General features: G+C 37.7%; 1 protein-coding gene across 1 annotated transcript in view; it reads right to left on the bottom strand.

The window, feature by feature from the left end:
* TANGO6 (transport and golgi organization 6 homolog) overlaps positions 1 to 21787 on the bottom strand; it is a 240357-nt gene that overhangs the window by 149666 nt on the left and 68904 nt on the right. Inside the window, exons 8-12 of the mRNA XM_037815789.1 lie at positions 14656 to 14768; positions 13045 to 13221; positions 10129 to 10261; positions 8233 to 8424; positions 167 to 301 (exon numbers count right to left, since the gene is read on the bottom strand). Coding sequence (XP_037671717.1) covers positions 167 to 301; positions 8233 to 8424; positions 10129 to 10261; positions 13045 to 13221; positions 14656 to 14768 — 750 coding nt within the window. The remainder of the gene's footprint in view (positions 1 to 166; positions 302 to 8232; positions 8425 to 10128; positions 10262 to 13044; positions 13222 to 14655; positions 14769 to 21787) is intronic.

The raw sequence follows: 21787 nt of genomic DNA, 5'->3' as shown, positions 1-21787 counted from the left end.
TGAAGTCCATGCAGGTGGACTTTGGGGAGAATTTTCAGTAACAGCCTCACTTGCTTTTCCTGGTGCTTGTATTATGTGCAATACCCACAAGAGATTGGATGGGAAGCTACAGATTTTTCTCTTCTCTTCTCTGTTCATTCAAGTATGGCTCATGTCTGCAACTCACCTGAACAGCTCCTCCCAGCATGACAGCCACCAGCCCCATGGACATGCTCAGTGTCTGTGATTCCACGGTGCTCTCTGCCTGATGGGCCAAGCTCGCACATGCTCTCTGCAGTGTTGCTGCTACAAACTCCACCACCTACCACAGAAATGGGATTCAGAAGCAGTGAGGAGTAAGAAAATAAAATTCTCCCTAGACCCCTTGTTTACATCCTTACCCTCTTCCTCTTCAACACCATGACAGCAAGAACCATAAAGAACAACTGCTACCAGGTAGCAGGTATGGTGCATTTTATATGCCCAATCTCATTTAGTTCTCATTTTAACTATTATCCCCATTTTCTGATGATGTTTCTGACGTTTAAAGAGGTTATTTGCTCAAAGCCGTAGTTAACAAATGAGAAAGCTCTTTTATATTTTCCCAAATGTTTTAATATACCAATCCAACATTGTTTATTTCTCACTAATTTTGCCAGGAAATTAAAAATGAAAAAATGATCTGTTACTTTCTGATGATTTCTGAGGATTCTAGAACTGCTTCTCCTATGGAGGGTTCCTTCTTGGGGATTCTTTTTTTCCTATTTTGACTGTCTAATTCTAGTAAGCAAAGAATGGGGGAGGAGGTATTCAATTTCATCAAGAAGCCAATGTACTCAAACAATCTCTACAAATAATTCAGTCATTTTTTCAATATAGAATATTTTTGAAGGATTAAGATTATTCATACAAAAGATTTTACATAGCATTGGCCTAACAACTAAGCTTTAAATGGAATTAATTTGGTCAGCATCATTTTAACCGCACTCGGATTACTCACTTGAAGTAGAAACACCTTTGAATAAAAGCACACACACATACACACACACACAGACATGCATTTTTAGGATTAATGGCTCAAAAGGGAGAAATCATTTTAGAACTGGGAAGGCTGAAATAGGTCATAATAAGCCTCTAAATATTATGCAAGCTTGCAAGTTCAACTCTCTGGACAAACCACATGCTGTGCTATAATCTTTATTGCAAGCTTAATGTCAAGGGAATGGCTTGTTAACACTTGTCCTTTGGAGCCAGGCAGGAAACTAGAAAGGTTATTAAAAGTTCTACTTTCTGCTATGAACAATGCTGGTAATGGCAACTTTCGCAACCCTAAGACTTTACTGATATTAGAAGTTAAGGGCACTGGCCCTTTCTAGAGGAAATGCTACACACCATCTTAGGCCACCTACTTTGCCTCAAAAGTTTTCTAAAGCACTCCTGGTTTGTATTAAGCTTCTATGTCAGCACAAGTATTGTTAAATTACTGGAATCGAACTATTAAGCCTTCTAACTTTTTCCAAGTTCCTCTCCACAATATATGTATTTTTAGTAGGTGCAAAACAAATAATATGATCCCATTTTTGTTAAGAAACTATGTATGCACATAAAAAAAATCAGGAGCTGTTAACTGTGATGTGATAACCAGCTGTTAATGTCATCCATGAAGTACTCTTTCCTCCAAACTTTCTTCTAACAACACAATCATCATAGTCCTATCTTATTTGGACAACAGCAACTCCCCGGGCTAGTCATTTCCTGTGATTTTGGTAAGGCTGCCAGCCACAAAGATAGGTATTTGACCGAAGCCAGTTTTAGAATTTATGTATGTTGATTAGATGAGGGGAAACTTTTACTTAAAAATGTTACAGGTACATAATTTGAAAAGCCACATATTCTTGAAAGCTTATGTGAAAAACAGCAGTCCTTTAACCCATTTTTCCTCATCTGATTCTGGCTCTACAGAGACAACCACTTTTAATTATTTAGCTGGTAATTTAATAACAACATTAAGCACTTACTATTTAGGAAGCATTATTCTAAACACATTACAGATATTAATTAATTTAATTCTCACAATAATCCTACAGGGATGTAGAAACCTGCTGCCAACATTCTGGCAACTGAATAGAAGAAGGGGGATGGAGGCCTTGTTATTGAGTGTGTAGACTTCAGCTCGGCCCTCCTGTTTTTCAGTTTGCTACTCCCACCCAAATTTAAGAGACCCCCAGGTTCAACCTCTCTCAAGGATAAACTTCCAGTCTTGCTGAGGAGGGGAAGTGGTTGTGCAAAGGTGAGGAAAGAATCAAGGGGTCTGCTGAATCTTGTATAGCCTTTCAACCTGTTTTAAGTTCCAAAATCAGCTATCCAAAGAGGTTATCTAGTGCCTCTGATTTTTGAGTTCTTTTAGGATTCCGCAATGAGAAATGGCTTGTTTCTCTATTTTATTTTATTTATTTATTTTATTTTCTTACTTACTTACTTACTTACAGCTTTATTAAGGTATTGTGGCTTACTTCTTGACCCCTCCCCATACAAGCATTTAGCTTTCCATTTTCTCAAGTTGCTAAATCAGGTACGATTTTCCAGTTTCCAAATTTTGTTATTCTCTTTTATCTACTCTCTTTAACCTGAGGTCCCTGCTTTTTACATTATACATGTCTGTGTCAATTTTTTTTTTTTTTTTTTTTTTTTTTTTACAATGAGCACACTACTTACTTTAAAAAATATCTAACATCTGAAAGAAAAAAAATCACATAGGCCCACTTCTATTCTGCCCATCACAGTAATCCCATTACAGAAGGGTACAAGAGTGGCAGTTTTCTGAAAGGGCAGAAAAATGGGGATATTGCTCACTTTATTCCATTTACACTGGCCTCCATTCCACACTCCAGGCATGCTCCCTCCACCTGAAAAACTCTTCTCCTAGGTATCTCAATGGCTCCCTCCCTCTCTTCCTTCAGGTCTTTGCTCAAATGCCACTTCCTCAGTGAGGCTCTTTGTGACAACCCCATTTACCACACTCCTTTTACCATCCCCTTTGCTTGTTTTATTTTTCTCTCTAGCATTTATCACCATTTAACACACTATGTGTTTTTGCTTACTTACTTATTGTCTCTCTCCCCCTACATAAATGGAAGCTCCATGAGAGTGTCTGTTTTGTTCACTGTTGTGTCCCTCGTACCTAGAAGAGTATGTGGCACATAGTAGGCCTTCAATACATATTTGTATTAAATGGGAGTATAAATAGAAGACCTTGGGAGTTGGTGCAGGGCTCTGACAACGTTAAACTTTACCTGAGCCCTGTGATCTTGGAAAACTGCAAAGGTTAAGAAATCCTCCACCCGACATATTCTAGAAAATGGCTTACTGCCAAGAAACACCCTTCCACATTATGACTTAGATTAGACTCACCAATGCCCCCTTGTTTACCTATGACAAGGCCAGACACAGATGCTCTACTTTCTCAATCTCTTTGCCTCAAATGATTAGCTGAACTGCTTATCCCCACTGATCATCAGAACAAAATGCTCACTAATCAAACATTTGTTAAGCGTCTGTCCTTCCTCTAGACCTCTGAACTTTAAGGGCACCTTCCCAGAAAATAGGCCACTTTGGCTTAAAATATTCTCGGATCTACCATCTGATCACACCAACCTTTCATTCCAATTCCCGGTTCTTTCTTCTTTATACAAGTGGAACCCTTTTTGTTTAACTCTTGAGATGCCTGTGGTCCTTTTGATCAGAACATTCACCCTATTACAATAGTCCTCTCCTTCTACTGCAATAGCCTTTTCCCCCTTTGCAATAATCCTTTGGAATAAAATCTCTCCTTTCCAAGTCCAGATTTGTTTTTTTGTTTTTTTTTTTTCCTACAAATTCTGTTTATTTATGAACACTATTTTTCAAAATATCATGCATTTTTTTCAGTTTATTTATTTCACATTTTCTTGTACATTATTTCATAATTCAAGGCATTCTGTTTTTCTCAAGTTCCTCATTTTGGATCTCTTTTTTGAAATGCTTATAGGTTCATAGGCTCGTAAGTTTTTTTTTTTCTTTTTAATTCAGTTTTATTGAGATATATTCACATACCATACAATCATCCATGGTGTACAATCAACTGTTCACGGTACCATCATATAGTTGTTCATCACCCCAATCCATTTTTTAACATTTTCCTTATACCAGAAAGAATTAGGATAAGAATAAAAAATAAAAATAAAAAAAAAACAAAACACCCAAATCATCCCCCCAATCCCACCCTATTTTCCTTTAGTTTTTATCCCCATTTATTACTCATCCATCCATAAAGGGAGTGGATAAAGGGAGTGGAATCCACAAGGTTTTCACAATCACACTGTTACCCCTTGAAATCTACATTGTTATATAGTCGTCTTTAATAGTAAAGTCTACTGGATTGGAGTTTGGTAGTGTCAGGTATTTACTTCTAGCTATTCCAATACAATAAAGCCTAAAAAGTGTTATCTACATAGTGCATAAGAATGTCCACCAGAGTGACCTCTCAACTCCATTTGAAATCTCTCAGCCACTGATGCTTTATTTCCTTTCATCTTGCATCCCTCTTTGGTCAAGAAGATGTTCTCAATCCCATGATGCCGGGTCCAGATTCATCCCCAGGAGTCATATCCTACATTGCCAGGGAGATTTACACTCCTGGGAGTCAGGTCCCATGTCGGGGTGAGGGCAGTGAGATCACCTGCAAAGGTGGCTTAGTTAGAGAGAGAAGGCCACATCTCAGCAACCAAGAGGCACTCAGGGGGAGACTCTTAGGCACAATGATAAGCAGGTTTAGCCTCTCCTTTGCAGTAACAAGCTTCATAGGGGCCAGCCCCAAGACAGAGGGCTCAGCATGTCAAGCCGTCAGTCCCCAGTGTTTGTGAGAACATCAGCAACAATCCAGGTGAGGAAGTCCAACACCTCTGCATCCTCCCCCAGTTCCTCAGGGGGGCCCCGGATATATATTTTTATTCTCCGCCCAAATTACTTTGGGATGTGTTGCTATTTCATTCTAACCTATACAGACCTGCCATATCTCACTTCCTATTCAAAGTTCCATGTAATTGTGGTGTTTGAATAAACTGACTGTAGAAGTTATATTGTTTAGAAAATATAGATCCTACACCAAATTAACATTTCTTCCCTCGGTCTCACATGGAAGTTGAAGTTTTAACACACAGTCAGTTCCAACCTTTACCCTTTGGCCCAATTTACCCTAGTCTGAACCAGATCTTCTTCATTCATCAGATTTGTTTTTTATTTGACAGCTCTTTATCAGTGCACAGACTACTCCATGCCTCATATGCCAACTCCCAACACATTTTTTTAAAGTTTTAATCTTTTATCATAAATACTTCAATATGCATTTCTAACAGATAAGGAGATTTTTTTTTCACATAACTACTGTACTGTGATCATACCCAATAAGAATACCTTAATATCTTCTAATATCTAGTCTACATTTAATTTTCCCTGACTGTTGCAAAAATGTGTTTATAAATTGGTTAGTTTGTTTGAAATCAGGATCTACACATTGCATTTTGTTGATGTCTCTTTAAATTCCTTTTAAGCTACAACAGCCCCACCCCTTTTTATGCCATTTATTTGATGAAGAAACTGGGTCATTTGTTGTATATAATTTCCCACATTCTGGATTTGGCCAATTGCTTCTCCGTGGTGTTGTTTAATTTCCTCTTCTATCCCCTGAATTTCCTTGATCTGATTCAGGTTCAAGTTTTATTTTTTGTAAGAATCCTTCCCAGTTGGTGCTGCTGCATACTTTCTAACGCCTCACATCAGGAAGCATATGTTATTTGCTTGTCAACTTATGAGGATGTTAAGATCAATCAGTCCATGCTGATTTATTTGGGGGAACATATACTGATATCTGCATTAACACTGAAATACACCAAAAATAAGACAACTAGAGGGATGGAAGCATGGATGGGTATGTGATAAAGCAGTATAATAAAAGATTAATGGTAGACTCTAGGTGGTGGGTATACAGGTATTTATTATAAAATTCTTTTCAAGTTTACTGTATGTTTGAAAATTTTCATAATGGAATGTTAGGGGAAGAAAAGATCAGTCAGCTGGTTTGGGTTTTCAGCTTAATATATCCATTATGAAGTATCCCATCAATAGTTTATCTAATGGTTTTAGCAAACATTGATGATTGTTGCCTCAATCCATTATTTCATTAGGGCTGCAAAACGTAATTTTCTAGTAATTTTCCAGTTATCTTTTAGCTGTGATTTTTGTACAAAGAAAAATTTTCCATCATCAACTGTTTGGTTACCCTGCAATAAAGTTCCTACAGCAAAGGCAAGATAAATGCTTCATTTTTTGTCTATCAATTTACAAAATATTGAGTTGATTCCCAAACATCCTCCAAAGATGACCTATAAGGGTTTCTTTTTTTTTAACTTGGATTTTTATATATTTGATGTGTTTCAATCCATTCAGGCATTATTCTTTCTAATGCTCAAATTGTCCTATCTTTGGCCAAGTTTGTTCCAGGTAGGTAACGAAACCCCATTAATCTCAGCTTCCTTGCATTTAAGCAGAATAAAGTGTCCTGAGAGGTTCATAAAGTATAATTCCTGCCCCAGACCTTAAATCAACCATGACCCCAAGCAGCCTTGTGTACTTGATTTAGATACCATAATCTGGGCACTAGAGATACACATTGTACTGAGTGACCACTGCTTCTCACTATTGACAGTGGGCAGAGCTAGGAAATATGTATTTAAAAAAAAAAAAAGAAAACAAAAATGAATCATGAGTTCATACTAATACTTCCCACTGAAATTCAATATTACAGGGTTTTTATTTAAGCTTTTTAATTTTATATTTATAACTTTTTCTTATGCTGAAAATCTTGATTTCTAGTGGTATTAACAAAATTACTTATAACTTATTTGCTTTATCCATTTGTGTGTGTGTTTCAAAGTAATATATTAATATTATCACTAGCAGTAAGATTATTAAATGCAATTTAGTATTTTCTTGTGGTTCTTTTTTGTCCTGATACATTTTAACCTCACTGACCGGTAACTCAATAGGGCAAATCACTTCTTTACCAGCCAAACACCACTGTTCCTTAATTAGGAGTAAAGGGAGATAAGCACAAAAGCTCAAGTCATACCAGTATTTAACCATTTCCCCTTCCAACTGGCATCCTAAGACAAAGACATAAGGTCTCAGTGAAAAAGTCTCGAGGGAACTGATATAAACACAGTAGTAGAAACAAATCACCCTACTGAGTAATATGGGGTCGATGAACTGAAGGAATCAGAGGCCAGGAAAGAAATTATGAACATCATTCTCATTAAACAGGCAAGATAAGTCAGAGCTGACAGGCAGCTGCAAATTTTCTCAGCAGGAGCTACAGTGAAATGCTGCTTAGCAACACCCAAAGGCAGATGACAACGAGGACAATACAAAGAACAGAGGAATCAGATTTAAGTGTGACAATCATACCATCTTACAATTGACTATACACCAACCAAGTAGCAACTAATCCTAGTAAAGAGGTAAAATATGCCAACTCTACCGTCTATGCTTTATTACTTTTATTTCCTATGTTTTAAAAAAACAAGCTGGTAAAAATAATATCTGAGCCAATAAAATTCAGGCATTTATTTGCACAGTTACACTATGCTGAAAGCATTTTTAAAAAATATCTTAAAACTTCACAGAATGTTGTGGAGATAAGCTGTGAGTTAGAGGAACTATAAAACACAAGGTGATCATATGATCATCAGCAATTTTTTTTTCAAATTTGAGTTTCTAATCATTTTCAACTTCTAATGCACAGTAGAATCATCTATGGGGCTTTTAAAAATGCAGATGCTCGGGTTCTGATGCAGACAGTTGGAATCAGAATCTCTAAAATTGGACCAGGCATCAATATTTTGAGAAAGATCCCAGACGATTTTTGTTTGCACCAAAAGCTGAAAACCACAGTCATAGAACATATAAATATTTAAAACAGTTCTCAAAGTTTTATGTGCATGAGAATCACCTCAGGAGCTTGTTAAACATGCTGGTTCCCAGGACCTATGAAGTCTGGTGTGAGCTCAGTAATTTACATGTTTAACCAACACTGCAGGTAACACTTCTGAAGATGTCATCAAAGCACACTCTAAGCAACATTTTTTGGTCATTTTGGGAAAGAATGTAAAGAAACCAAAATCCCATTAGGCTGGTCTCCAGAATGTGGCAGCCACTGACCTGAGTGATGTTTGTGAATATCTGCTCAGACATTCTCTCACACTGAACAGCCATCAGCTGCAGGATCAGGAGCTTCTGTTCCTGGCTTTCCACAAGAAGAGTTTGGTGCTGCTCCAATTCCAAAAGGCTTTTGCTGGAGAAGGACTGAGTTTTTAACTCTGCCTCATTTTCCACAGCCACATGCGTCAACTCCTATGAGTGAGAGAGAAAAGAAAAAGTGAAGAAAAGTCTGTAGAGCTAAGGGCTTCAAAAACACTGAAAACTCTGAGCTGTATTTTAAAGAACTACTATGTGTTCACTGAAGCATTATTCATAACAGCCATAAATCGGAAACAATGTAAATGTCCAGCAATAAGAGAACAAATAAACAAATTATGGTGTACTTATTATATCATTAAAATAAATGAACCAGCTCTATATGGATATCAATATAGACAGCTCTCAAAAACACTATTGAGTAAAAAAATATGTACATTATGAACACCATGTATGTAAAACTTTAAAACTTCATAATAAAGAACACATACATACAAAGAACAATTTGACAGACTGCTTACTTTATCAATATTTTTATGATATCTACCATTAGCCTTCCTTAAACTGAGACCTCAGGCTATATAACATTCCCAAACCCAAACTATTAGATGCTTTCACCACCTCAGCCCTTTTGCCCAAAAATATTTGGGAGAATTAAATTTCTACTAATAATTAATTCATTACTGTGGAGTTTACAGGCTTTTTGCCTACCCTTTACATTGCGAATGTATTTCGGAGAGGAAAACTAAGTTCCTTACCAATTAATGCCATAGTAAAGTAATTGACAGTTTAAAACAGTGATTCTCAACTTGTACCTGGGCAATTCTACTGTCCAGGGGATATGTGACAATACTGGGGAACATTTTTGGTTGTCATAACCGAGGGCTGCTACAGGATTTTGTGGGTAGAGGCCAGAGATGCTGCTATATGTTCTGCAATGTACATGACAAAAAATTATCCAGTCCAAAATATCAGTAGTGTTGAGATTGAGAAACCCTGGTTCAGAGCAAAGTGTTTTAATTTTTTGTTTTTTTTAAACATTTTTTTAAAAGATTATACAATTAAAAGTACATCTCCTTGGAATTTACTTAGAATGAGTGGCTGGGTATGTGAATAGGGGAGGTCAGAAAGCATCGAAAAAGCATCCTCTACTCTGAATTCTAGAAGTATTATCTCTGATTCTCTCCATGAATTCTCTCACACCCACATCAATCTTAAACTGTGCACGTGTTCTTTTAGAATAGACACTTTATTTAGGGGATATAGTAGAGAAGGCAGAGCTGGGGGACAGGGATCACCCAGTTTATGATACCAGATAATGCAAATAAGAAGTAATATTATGGGGTACAAGTTACTATTGGAGATTAGGGCAAAACGAAGCACAAGTACTGGCACTAAGAAATAAACTGGGAAAAGGTTTCAAATGGCTACAAAATGAAATGAGAGTGGCAGAACTGCTAAATCTCCTCTCCAAATACCTGAGGAAACAACAGTCAGAAAGAACAAGGGATTACTCTACAACTGTAAAACCCTCTATTAACTTCAAAAGAGTTCCTACTGTCAACACAGTAAGATTAACCCTTTCAGAGACCAAGAATTCTGCTTTTTTCATTTCTAAAACTTCAGAGCAGATTACCTTGGTAAGTAGTTAGATTATATGTGTACTGCTGAGGATAAGTTTCTTCTTTTAACCACCCTCAAGGTTACTAAAAAACTAAATTATCATTATGTCTTGGGATAATTTTCCCTAAATTAGGACATAAATTTTTGGACCTAAAATTATGAATGTCTTGGAAATCCAAAGGGTCTCCTAGAACTACCCAGGAATAAAGCTGTCCACAAACTACATGTAGTTCTTACCTTCAAGCAGAAGATAAAGAAGTCTCCTGCCAAACCACATTCCTGACAGTGCGACAAGAGGTCCCCCAGATGCTCTACCTGGCATTGCTCTGAGGACACCTTCTGGTATAGGGTTTCATCTTCATCTTCATCACTGCAATGAAGGGCAACATTTATCTTGACAGTGTCAATACACAAATATATATTTTTTGAAACCCTATAATAATCTTCTAAAGTAACAAGGTATTTCCATAAAGTAAATCAATAGAAAGATTTCAAAAAGATCTTAAAATTATTTTCTTGTTTCCCCATGCTGAAAAACGTACTTCTTTGCAGAATCTAAGCTATCATGCCCCGCATGGCCATTAGCTCAGATAGGAAAAGAATTCATGAAGTGGCTTTTAAGGCAGATCTTAAAGAATTACTATTATTTCAATATGTTGCAAAAGGAGGAATTAACGTATAACTTATATGCAGGTAATCTGATTTCTGAGGAAAAACAGAGATAGAGAAGGCTGTAAAGCAAGGCCAGTTCACAGAGGACCTTGAATGTCACTCAGAGGAAGTTGGGCTATTTTCTGATGAGTCACCAAAAGATTATTGGCAGTAGAAAAAGATATGATCGTTATAAGAGGAAATGCAGTCAATCTCAACTAATATGAACCAATTAGTTAAGATAAAGAAAGGACATACAGGTTCAGAACACTAAGTGGGTCAAATGGAATTACCAAAACTTGGCTATGTTATTGAAAACAGTGCTATGATTTCTGCAAAAAGTTTCAAGAAACTTCTCATGAGGTGTTAAAGCCTTCAATTTTAATTCATATGATAAGTGAATAAAACAGGATACAATATTATAATAGTGCATCATGTAAACAAATACAAATGCACAGAAGACATACTAGAAGACAAAACACCTAAAGGTAAACGGTGAATAGAATAGTGGGTGATTTTTGTTTTCCTCTTTAGGCTATTTTGAATTATACAAAGAACACATGCTACTTCTGTGATCAAAGAAATAATTTTTTTTCTGAATAAATTGAGAAAAAAATGACATGTGACCTCATATCAATAAACAGTACAATTATTAAAGTAACTTTGGCAAATCATCTCATTGGGCAATAGGTCTCAATCAGCCAGTTCAATAACAACATGGTCATAAGATTCCTCTAGGAAAATGAATAACCTATAAACTAAGCTTAATATTACTTTCTATATTATCCCAGAATTCTCCAGAGTACTTCAGGTCAGTCATGTTTCCTCCACCAGAAATTGCTATTATATGTTATAAAAAAAGTTGAAATGGATAAACATCACTTCTAAGCTTCTGTAATTACGCCAAAATGAAGTACTTATTTAAATACCCTTAGACATGACCAATTATTGTAAAAAGCTCTATTTTATTTTTTTTATTATTTACTTTATTTACTCATTTATTCTATTTTATTTATTAAAATTTTCAATGATAGAGTCAATTCCAAATAGGAATACTTAGTTTGAGAAAAGTAAAACTCTGATTCCAAAGATCATGAAATCTAAGCTGCTCTTTGAGAATTTCTTGAGACAAACTTCCTATTAGTAATTAGTGCTGAGCAGAGATAAGAGTGAAAGGTAAGTGGGATACAGATCAAGGTACCTCACCCCACCGCTGAGGGACTAGCAGGATTATCAGGATCTTTAGAACAAATGGTAAATTACACACGTACACACACACATGCACACACATCTGTCTGCTATAGCATTTGCCAACTTTTGGGGGACATGGACTGCTTTAAGTATCTAGTGAAAACTATGGATTGTACTTTCAGAGAAATCCATGTTGGCACATAAAAACAAAGTTATATGTTGAATTGCAGAGTTATAGACTCCCAAAAGTCCATGCAAAGACCCTAGCTTAAGGACCATCGCTTCTGGCACTGAATGGAGATTCATTCAATCACTGTCTATACACTTGATTTTGGTTTTGTCATCTATCCACTAAGAAGTGTACTAAAGACTTGTTAAGATAGCAATAATTTGTAACTACTGATAAGTTAAATAATTTGAAATTCCCTATACTGTCATTAAATTGGTCCCAGGTTACAGATGTTTCCAAACAGTTTTTAAATAAAAACATCAACAAATTTTAAACTCTTTCAGTTCAGGGCATGGCAACCACAGAAACTTCTAATGCTCAACAAATCTCTGTAAATTAGTAGCTTGAGTTTACACTGGAAATTCTGTTTGCAATTTATGGGTTTTGTATTTTCCTCAAGTCCTTCATATTAAAAGTGTGTCCTAAAACTTTACCAAGTTAACCATGAATAGAAAAGTAAATTTAAACACCTAAAGAAACAGCAGCACTTTGAATGTGATGGGATAGCCAAATAAAGCAGCTGTCACCAGTTAAATACTATATGAACCCCAATTAACTGGGATTTAAATTCATTTAATATATATATCCCAGACAGCAGCAATAATTTAAAATACATACAAGATACTGGAGTCATAAATTCATTCATTCAACTAACATTTATTAACCAGCTTCCATGTATCAAGTATTATGTGAGGCATAAGGATTTCAAAATGGACAATATTCAATTCTTGCAGCTAATCAATCCCAAGGATAAATAAACCCTAACATAATATTCCCACAAAAGATAGTTTTCAGACAATGTCCTTAGGAATAAGTCTGACTCTGAACGTGCATATAGCATTTTTAGAGTCAGAAATTGGAAAATAACGTTGTTGAGGGTTAACGTGTCTGCCCTTTACTCAGATTCACTGGCAAAGGCTTTGTGATGTAAGCAGGTTGCTTTCAGAGAGGATAAACAGCAAGTGCATTAGACACTTGAGTTTCTGGTTTCCTTTCTATCAGCGCCCCTTAGTGGTTTTGTCACAGTATGGCCTTTTGACTAGAAATTACATCTGAAGACAATGAAGGATGGGTGGACTCACCTAATGGCCTCTTTGATGGCAATCATAATGCCGCCTTGAGGCGCAGCTCTAAATTGACACAGAGAATGGAGAGAGGGCATGGATTTGTCCAAACCTGTGAAGCCTTTTAGGCTGGCAATTGCCTTCTTCCTCTCCAGCTTCCCCAGAATCCATAATAAGATCTCTTGGCAAAGTGACCTGGCAGAAAAAGCAGTAATGAATGAGCCTGTCATCTTACTCTACACATGTAACAAGCTAACATTTAAAAAAGGAGAAAGACTGTCAGTTCCACTGCATTCTAAATGCTGGCACAACCACCTAGTACTACTGAAATGAAGGAGTGGAAAGTATGCTTCTTGTGAATTTCAAAATGCAAAAATCCTGAAATTCAATGAGTGACTCACTAATCCTTGGCTCTAGAAGCAACCCTGACATGCCACATGAACCCCATGTGATTTTTTTTTTTTTATTTCCAACATTATAGTGTACTAGAGCCTTTGGATCTATAAAAGAAAAGCTTACTGTAAAGTCATCTACTATCATGGGACCAATAGATGGTGGCCAAGAAACAGTATACCAACAAAATATTGCTGATTCCTCAAACTCTTTTATCTGTGCCAATCAATTAGGGGAGGAATGGAAAAAACATTTGCTTCCTTTTTTGTCTCTGATGAAGACATGGTAGTGCTGTGAAGACTTGGGTTTCAAAACTAAATCTGGAGTTACTACATGGACAATTCTTTGGAGCCAAATCCATACATTTATAGCCTCCATTGTCTACTGCTATGCACGACAACAATGAATGTGCAGTCCAAAAATTAGAGTGTCAAAGGTAGTATATAAACTTTGAATAATATACAAGACTGAGCATTTTCCTTCACCACTTAAAAATGATGATGATGATAGCTAACATTCATTAAGCTTACTATTGCCAGGAACTGTGCTAAACACTCACATGCATCATTACATGCATATTTAGTCTTTGTAATAACCCTATGAAGAAGGTACTATTATTAGACATGAGATTACATGTAAGGATTTCCAAACACCAAAAATCAGAATTCTGCAGGACTTAAGAAAGGATACAAAATCTTAACAGGAGGAAAAAATCAATATAAATAGCTGAGAATATAGAACTGCTACAAAATAAGTCCTACTTACATTCCAATTGTTTTCTGGATGACTAAGAAATCCCTTCTTTCTAAAGACTATGCATCACTATCACCATATCCAAATTTAAATTACAGCACATACTGCATTCAGATCCTGATTTCCCAAGCTTGTTTTCTAATTCCTCACAAGATAGTTATAATCCCTATTTCTTTCTTTATAGATGTGTAATTACAGTATTTCTCACTAATCAAGTGGCATGTTTATACCTGTAAACAGATTTCATCTCTGATGTCTAGGACAGACAGGGGCTGTGGCAAGCCATCCTAAAAGCTGTAACCAATCCCCGTGATCTGCAAAATTTCCTTTCTTTTCTGGATGAGGAGAAAAATGGATCCCCAAATGTTTTCCTGACTTTAAAGGAAAATAACAATAACAAAATGGCATGTCATATTCAAAACAAGAACAACATGCAAAAAGACTTCATTATTTATAAATTTAAAGATTCTCTTGGTTGTTTACCTTATGTGAGACACACTCTGTTTGGTAAAACAATATAGAGAAAAGAGCACTTCCAGGACTGGCAGTAGAGAATTCATCAAAACTGTTAAAGGTTCATTCCCAACCACGTACACCTAGGAAAAGAGAATGGTGAGAAGCAAGGCCAGAAGAATGGGAATCAAACACCAGATACGTAGTAGGGCTTAGAGTCTTATTTTAAGCAACACGCTAGTCCTAAATTGAACAATTTTAGCTCTAAAGCTTTGCTCAGATATGGCAATGAAACCATTTGAGATTGACAGACAAACTGAAGCAAAAGGAAACTGAACTGAAGCAGTTTCATTACATGTATGCTGCCTAAAGAGCTGATGGATGAAACAGGTAAATTAACCCATTTTCTGACCTCTTCCTTTCCTACTTTTGACTATCTCTGTGTCTCCTAATCTGCCCATTATCCATCTATTCAATAACTGTCTGCTGCTGAAGGCCCTGCTACTAGGAACAAATGACAAACACACAATTACCATCAACTAGGAAAAGTTAAAACTGACTTTGGAAAAGAAAACCAAAAACATAGCTTGCTCTGGATTTGTCAGTCTTCTAAGCTATAACTGCCAAATGGTCATGCCAGGTTCTCTACAATTCAATAAATGGTTACAGTAATTACACTGTGCACCTAGATCTGTGCTGGCTTTACAGAGTTATGTGTCTGAGCATGCTTATTTTTATCAACAATAAGGATCTCAAATATTTTAGTTGTACCTTTCAAAAAGGGTAACAAAAAGGCATTCAATTCAACAAACTTTTATTGAACTTTGGGCTCAAAGCATTGCAGTGAATATAAAAATGAATAAGAGTCTCTATCCTTTAGATTGTAATCTAACACAATCACAGTAAACCATTTACAGTAATTCAGGGAGGATAATTTAAAGTATCTCAAGAAGTACGAAATGCTATTCAAAATTATAATCTACCACAATAGGATTTTAAAATGTAACTTGCTACAATAATAAATTAACACTTGATAGTGTTGCCAGTGATAATTATGATAGAAGGAGAAAAAAGAGGAACTGACAATGATTATGCTCTTACTATGTATTCTGGGAACTATGAGAGGTTTGAAGTTTTTATCTTCTAGCTACTATGCTAGATTCTTTAGAGTTAGTTCATTAAGACTATAACAATCTCACAAAGTAGGTATTAGCAGCCTTATTTAAAAGATGAGGAAAAGGAAGCTGAAAGAGGCTCTTATTTATAGCAGGAATCAATTCTGTTTATGGAAAACTGAACATCATGGAAGCACTTGTACAAGCTGGAAAAATCTCTGTGCTTTTCCAAATAACCCTCTCTCTTTAAATCAACCCTAATTTTTCCCACTCCTTAAGCCTTCCTATGACTCTGTGGAGCCTGATAACCAAGAAGCCAGCTTCCTGTACAGGATATAATCTCCATAAGCCCAGCTAAATGAAGTACATTGTATGGTAGTGTTCAAAAGTAATACGCAGGCCTAATTATGATACCACCAATTACAGAAGGTAAAAGAAAAGATCCTCCAGATAATGTAAGGGCCTATTGTTTGGTTCAGGATCCTGTGTTCCCAGAGGTAATCCCTGTGGAGCCATCCTTCCAGCCTTCCTTACCAGCATCTTTTGTAAAAAAAACAAACAACCACCAAAAAAAAAACCCACAGATGGAATTAAAGCTCCATTATTTACTGGCTTGATAGGGCCAAAATACCTCAAACTTTAACACAAACTCAATTGAGCATATTTCTCAGGAATATATGTTGTTGATATACTCCTTCAATTTTTATTATCTTTCATATCATATTTTCCATATTTTCTTACAAGGAAGAAGTAGTACTTTTATTTTTAGAAAAAAACTGTACAGCACTTATACATATACATTCTATATACATATATGTGTATGTATATATTTTTTTCATTAAGCAAACGAAAGATTCAGCAAATGTTTATTAAGTGCCAATTATGTGCTAGGCTCTGTCTTGGTACTACTGATAGAGTGGTGAACAAAGTATCTGCTCAGAAGGGACTTACATTCTACTCAGAGAGACAGATAATAAATAAATAAAAAATATAATATCAAGTCGTAACAAGTACTATGAAGAAAAATAAAGCATGCTAAAGAGATAGAGAGTGATGGAGGGAAGGGCATGTGGAGAGAGAGAGGAGTTAATAATAACCCCTATCATATATACTTGGAAGATCGGAGAGCAGGGACACGAATGGATGTTTATGCACCAGTATATATGGTGGCAGTATACACTATCTATAGCAGACGGAGGTGGCCTAAGAGTACATTGACTGATGAACAGAATGTTGAACTGTGATGTGCGCATACAATAGAAAATTGAATGGCTACAAGAAGAAATGAAGCCGTGAGACATGCAACGAGGTGAATGGATCTTGAGTACAGCATTTTGAGTGAAGCATGCCAGAAAGAGAGGACAAACATTATAATGCCTCACTAATATGGACTAACTCTAATGTGTAAACTCTTAGAACTGAATCTTAGAGCACAGCCAAGGGAAACGCTTATTGTAATGGTCTCTAGATTGCAAGCTCTTAACAAGCAGTCACATCTATTCCTGAGTTGTAATGGTTATCTCTGAATCCTGAGATGCTGAGCAACTTGTGTATAACCTGGTTGGTCTCTGTAACTTTGAGTATCTGTGTGTCATCTGAAACTCAGAGCTAGAACTTGGCAGCTAGGAATGTTAGTATTACCCCATACGGCAACTGTTGAAAGAGCTGAAAAAGAATTCAGACTGTAATTAGACATATGAATGAAGAGGATCTGGTTAGGACTAAGGCAAATAGGCCCAAGGGTAAAGGATACTGACTAGGTTTTAAAACTACAACTTATGTGTGAAACCAAGGGAGGAGATGTTTGTCTGGTGCAGGATCTAACCTGTACCATCAGTTTGTTTGAATGCCATAGGTGCAGGGAGTAGTGAATGGGAAGTGGGATTTAGTGAGTTTGTACAGGCTAGGGTGAAATCCTGACACATCCCATCCCCATCCTCACCCCCCCGCCCAGGAGCTGGGGAGAAATGCAGAAGTGTTGGACTTCCCTACCTGGGCTATGGCTGATTTTCCCGCAAACACTCAGGACTGCCAATTTAGTGGGCCGAGCCCTCGATCTGGGGGCCTTCCCCTGTGAGGCTAGTTGCTGCAAGGGAGAGGCTAAGCCCACTTATAATTGTGCCTAGGAGTCCCCCCACAAAGGACCTCTTTGTTGCTCAGATGTGGCCCTCTCTCTCTCTAAGCCCACTTGGCAAGTGAACTCACTACCCTCCCCCCTAAATGGGACATGACTTCCAGGGATGTGAATCTCCTTGGCAACACAAGAAATGACCCCTGGAGATAAGCCTGGACCCAGCACTGTGGGATTGAGAGGATCTTCTTGACCAAAAGGGGGAAGAAAGAGGAAGCAAAGTAGGGTTCCAGTGGCTGAGAGATTTCAAATGGCGTCCAGAGATCACTCCGGAAGGGATTCTTATGCACTACACAGATATCACCTTTTAGTCTTTAGTGTATTGGAATGACTAGAGGGAAATACCTGAAGCTGTCAGACTGCAACCCAGTGACCCTGATTCTTGAAGACAATTGTATAACTATGTAGATTGCATAGTGTGACTGTGTGACTGCAAAAACCTTGTGGCTCGCACTCCCTTTATCCAGTATATTACAGATGAGCAGAAAAATGGGGACAAAAATTAGATGAAGAATAGGGTGGGATGGAGGGGATGGAAAGATATAGGTGTTCTTTTTTGCTTCTATTTTTATTTTGGAGTAAGGAAAAGGTTCAGAAATTGATTCTAGTGATGAACGCACAACTGTTATGATGGAGCTGTGAATAACTGATTGTACACTGTGGATGACTGTAGGGTGTATGAATATATCTCAATTAAACTGTATTTTAAAAAAAATAAATGAATAATGGGGGAGATGAGGGGAATAGGATATTTGGGATATTCTTTTATATTTTAATTTTTATTTTCCTTTTTGGAGTAATGAAAATGCTCAAAGTATGTGGTGATGAAAGCACAACTATATGACAATACTGTGAACAACTGATTGTACACTTTGAATGATTGTATGTTATGTGATTATATCTCAATAAAATTGCATTTAAAAAACTTAAAGGAGGTGGGGCAAGATGGCGGACTGGTGAGCTGCATGTTTTAGTTACTCCTCCAGGAAAGTAGGTAGAAAGCCAGGAACTGCGTGGACTGCACACCACAGAGCAATCTGACTTTGGGCATACTTCATGCAACACTCATGAAAACGTGGAACTGCTGAGATCAGCGAAATCTGTAAGTTTTTGTGACCAGGGGGACCCGCGCCCCTCCCTGCCAGGCTCAGTCCTGTGGGAGGAGGGGCTGTCAGCTCCGGGAAGGAGAAGGGAGAACTGCAGTGGCAGCCCATATCAGAAACTCATTCTACTGATCCAAACTCCAACCATAGATAGACTGAGACCAGACACCAGAGAATCTGAGAGCAGCCAGCCCAGCAGAGAGGAGACAGGCATAGAAAAAAACAGCATGAAAAACTCCAAAATAAAAGCGGAGGATTTTTGGAGTTCTGGTGAACATAGAAAGGGGAAGGGCAGAGCTCAGGCCCTGAGGCTCATATGCAAATCCCGAAGAAAAGCTGATCTCTCTGCCCTGTGGACCTTTCCTTAATGGCCCTAATTGCTTTGTCTCTTAGCATTTCAATAACCCATTAGATCTGTGAGGAGGGCCCATTTTTTTTTTTTAATCCTTTTTTGTTTTTCTAGAACAATTACTCTAAGAAGCCCAATACAGAAAGCTTCAAAGACTTGCAATTTGGGCAGGTCAAGACAAGAGCAGAACTAAGAGAGCTCTGAGACAAAAGGCAATAATCCAGTGGCTGAGAAAATTCACTAAACACCACAACTTCCCAAGAAAAGGGGGGTGTCCGCTCACAGCCATCATCCTGGTGGACAGGAAACACTCCTGCCCATTGCCAGCCCCATAACCCAGACCTGCCCCAGACAACCCAGTGTGACGGAAGTGCTTAAAATAACAGGCACACACCACAAACTGGGCATGGACATTAGCCTTCCCTGCAACCTCAGCGGATTGTCCCAGAGTTGGGAAGGTGGAGCAGTGTGAATTAACAAAGCCCCATTCAGTCATCATTTCAGCAGACTGGGAGCCTCCCTACACAGCCCAGCAGCCCAGAACTGCCCTGGGGGGACGGCACTCACCTGTGACATAGCACAGTCATCCCTCAACAGAGGACCAGGGGGTGCACGCCCTGGAAGAGGGACTCACTTGCAAGTCTCAGGAGCCATACGCCAATACCAAGGACTTGTGGGTCAGTGGCAGAGACAAACTGTGGCAGGACTGAACTGAAGGATTAGACTATTGCAGCAGCTTTAAAACTCCAGGATCACCAGGGAGATTTGATTGTTAGAGCCACCCCCCCTCCCTGACCGCCCAGAAACATGCCCCATATACAGAGCGGGCAACACCAACTACACACGCAAGCTTGGTACACCAATTGGACCCCACAAGACTCACTCCCCCACTCACCACAAAGGCAAAGCAGGGGAGAACTGGCTTCTGGAGAACAGGTGGCTCGTGGATGCCACCTGCTGGTTAGTTAGAGAAAATCTACTCCACGAAGCTGTAGATTTGATAAATTAGAGATAAGGACTTCAATTGGTCTACAAATCCTAAAAGAACCCTATCAAGTTCAGCAAATGCGAAGAGGCCAAAAACAACAGAAAATTATAAAGCATATGAAAAAAACAGACGATATGGATAACCCAAGCCCAAGAACCCAAATCAAAAGATCAGAAGAGACATAGCACCTAGAGCAGCTACTCAAAGAACTAAAGATGAACAATGAGACCATAGTACGGGATAAAAGGATATCAAGAAGACCCTAGAAGAGCATAAAGAAGACATTGCAAGACTAAATAAAAAAATAGATGATCTTATGGAAATTAAAGAAACTGTTGACCAAATTAAAAAGATTCTGGACGTTCATAGTACAAGACTAGAGGAAGTTGAACAACGAATCAGTGACCTGGAAGATGACAGAATGGAAAATGAAAGCATAAAAGAAAGAATGAGGAAAAAAATTGAAAAAATCGAAACGGACCTCAGGGATATGATAGATAATATGAAACGTCCGAATATAAGACTCATTGGTGTTCCAGAAGGGGAAGAAAAGGGTAAAGGTCTAGGAAGAGTATTCAAAGAAATTGTTGGGGAAAACTTCCCAAATCTTCTAAACAACATAAATACACAAATCATAAATGCTCAGGGAACTCCAAATGGAATAAATCCAAATAAACCCACTCCGAGACATATTCTGATCACACTGTCAAACACGGAAGAGAAGGAGCAAGTTCTGAAAGCAGCAAGGGAAAAGCAATTCACCACATACAAAGGAAACAGCATTAGACTAAGTAGTGACTACTCAGCAGCCACCATGGAGTCAAGAAGGCAGTGGCACAATATATTTAAAATTCTGAGTGAGAAAAATTTCCAGCCAAGAATACTTTATCCAGCAAAGCTCTCCTTCAAATTTGAGGGAGAGCTTACATTTTTCACAGACAAACAAATGCTGAGAGAATTTGCTAACAAGAGACCTGCCCTACTGGAGATACTAAAGGGGGCTCTACAGACAGAGAAACAAAGAAAGGACAGAGAGACTTGGAGAAAGGTTCAGTACTAAAGAGATTCTGTATGGGTACAACAAAGGATATTAACAGAGAGAGGGGAAAAATATATATGACAAACATAAACCAAAGGATAAGATGGCTGATTCAAGAAATGCCTTCAGGGTTATAACGTTGAACGTAAATGGATTGAACTCCCCAATTAAAAGATACAGATTCACAGAATGGATCAAAAAAAATGAACCATCAATATGTTGCATACAAAAGACTCATCTTAGACACAGGGACACAAAGAAATTGAAAGTGAAAGGATGGAAAAAAATACTTCATGCAAGCTACAGCCAAAAGAAAGCAGGTGTAGCAATATTAATCTTGGATAAAATAGACTTTAAATGCAGGGATGTTTTGAGAGACAAAGAAGGCCACTACATACTAATAAAAGGGGCAATTCAACAAGAAGAAATAACAATCG

The sequence above is a fragment of the Choloepus didactylus genome, chromosome 22, assembly GCF_015220235.1.
Source record: "Choloepus didactylus isolate mChoDid1 chromosome 22, mChoDid1.pri, whole genome shotgun sequence".
In the NCBI taxonomy this organism is placed as follows: domain Eukaryota; kingdom Metazoa; phylum Chordata; class Mammalia; order Pilosa; family Megalonychidae; genus Choloepus; species Choloepus didactylus.
The sequence above is the reverse complement of the archived record's forward strand: the minus strand, read 5'-3'. Positions and strand labels throughout refer to the sequence as shown.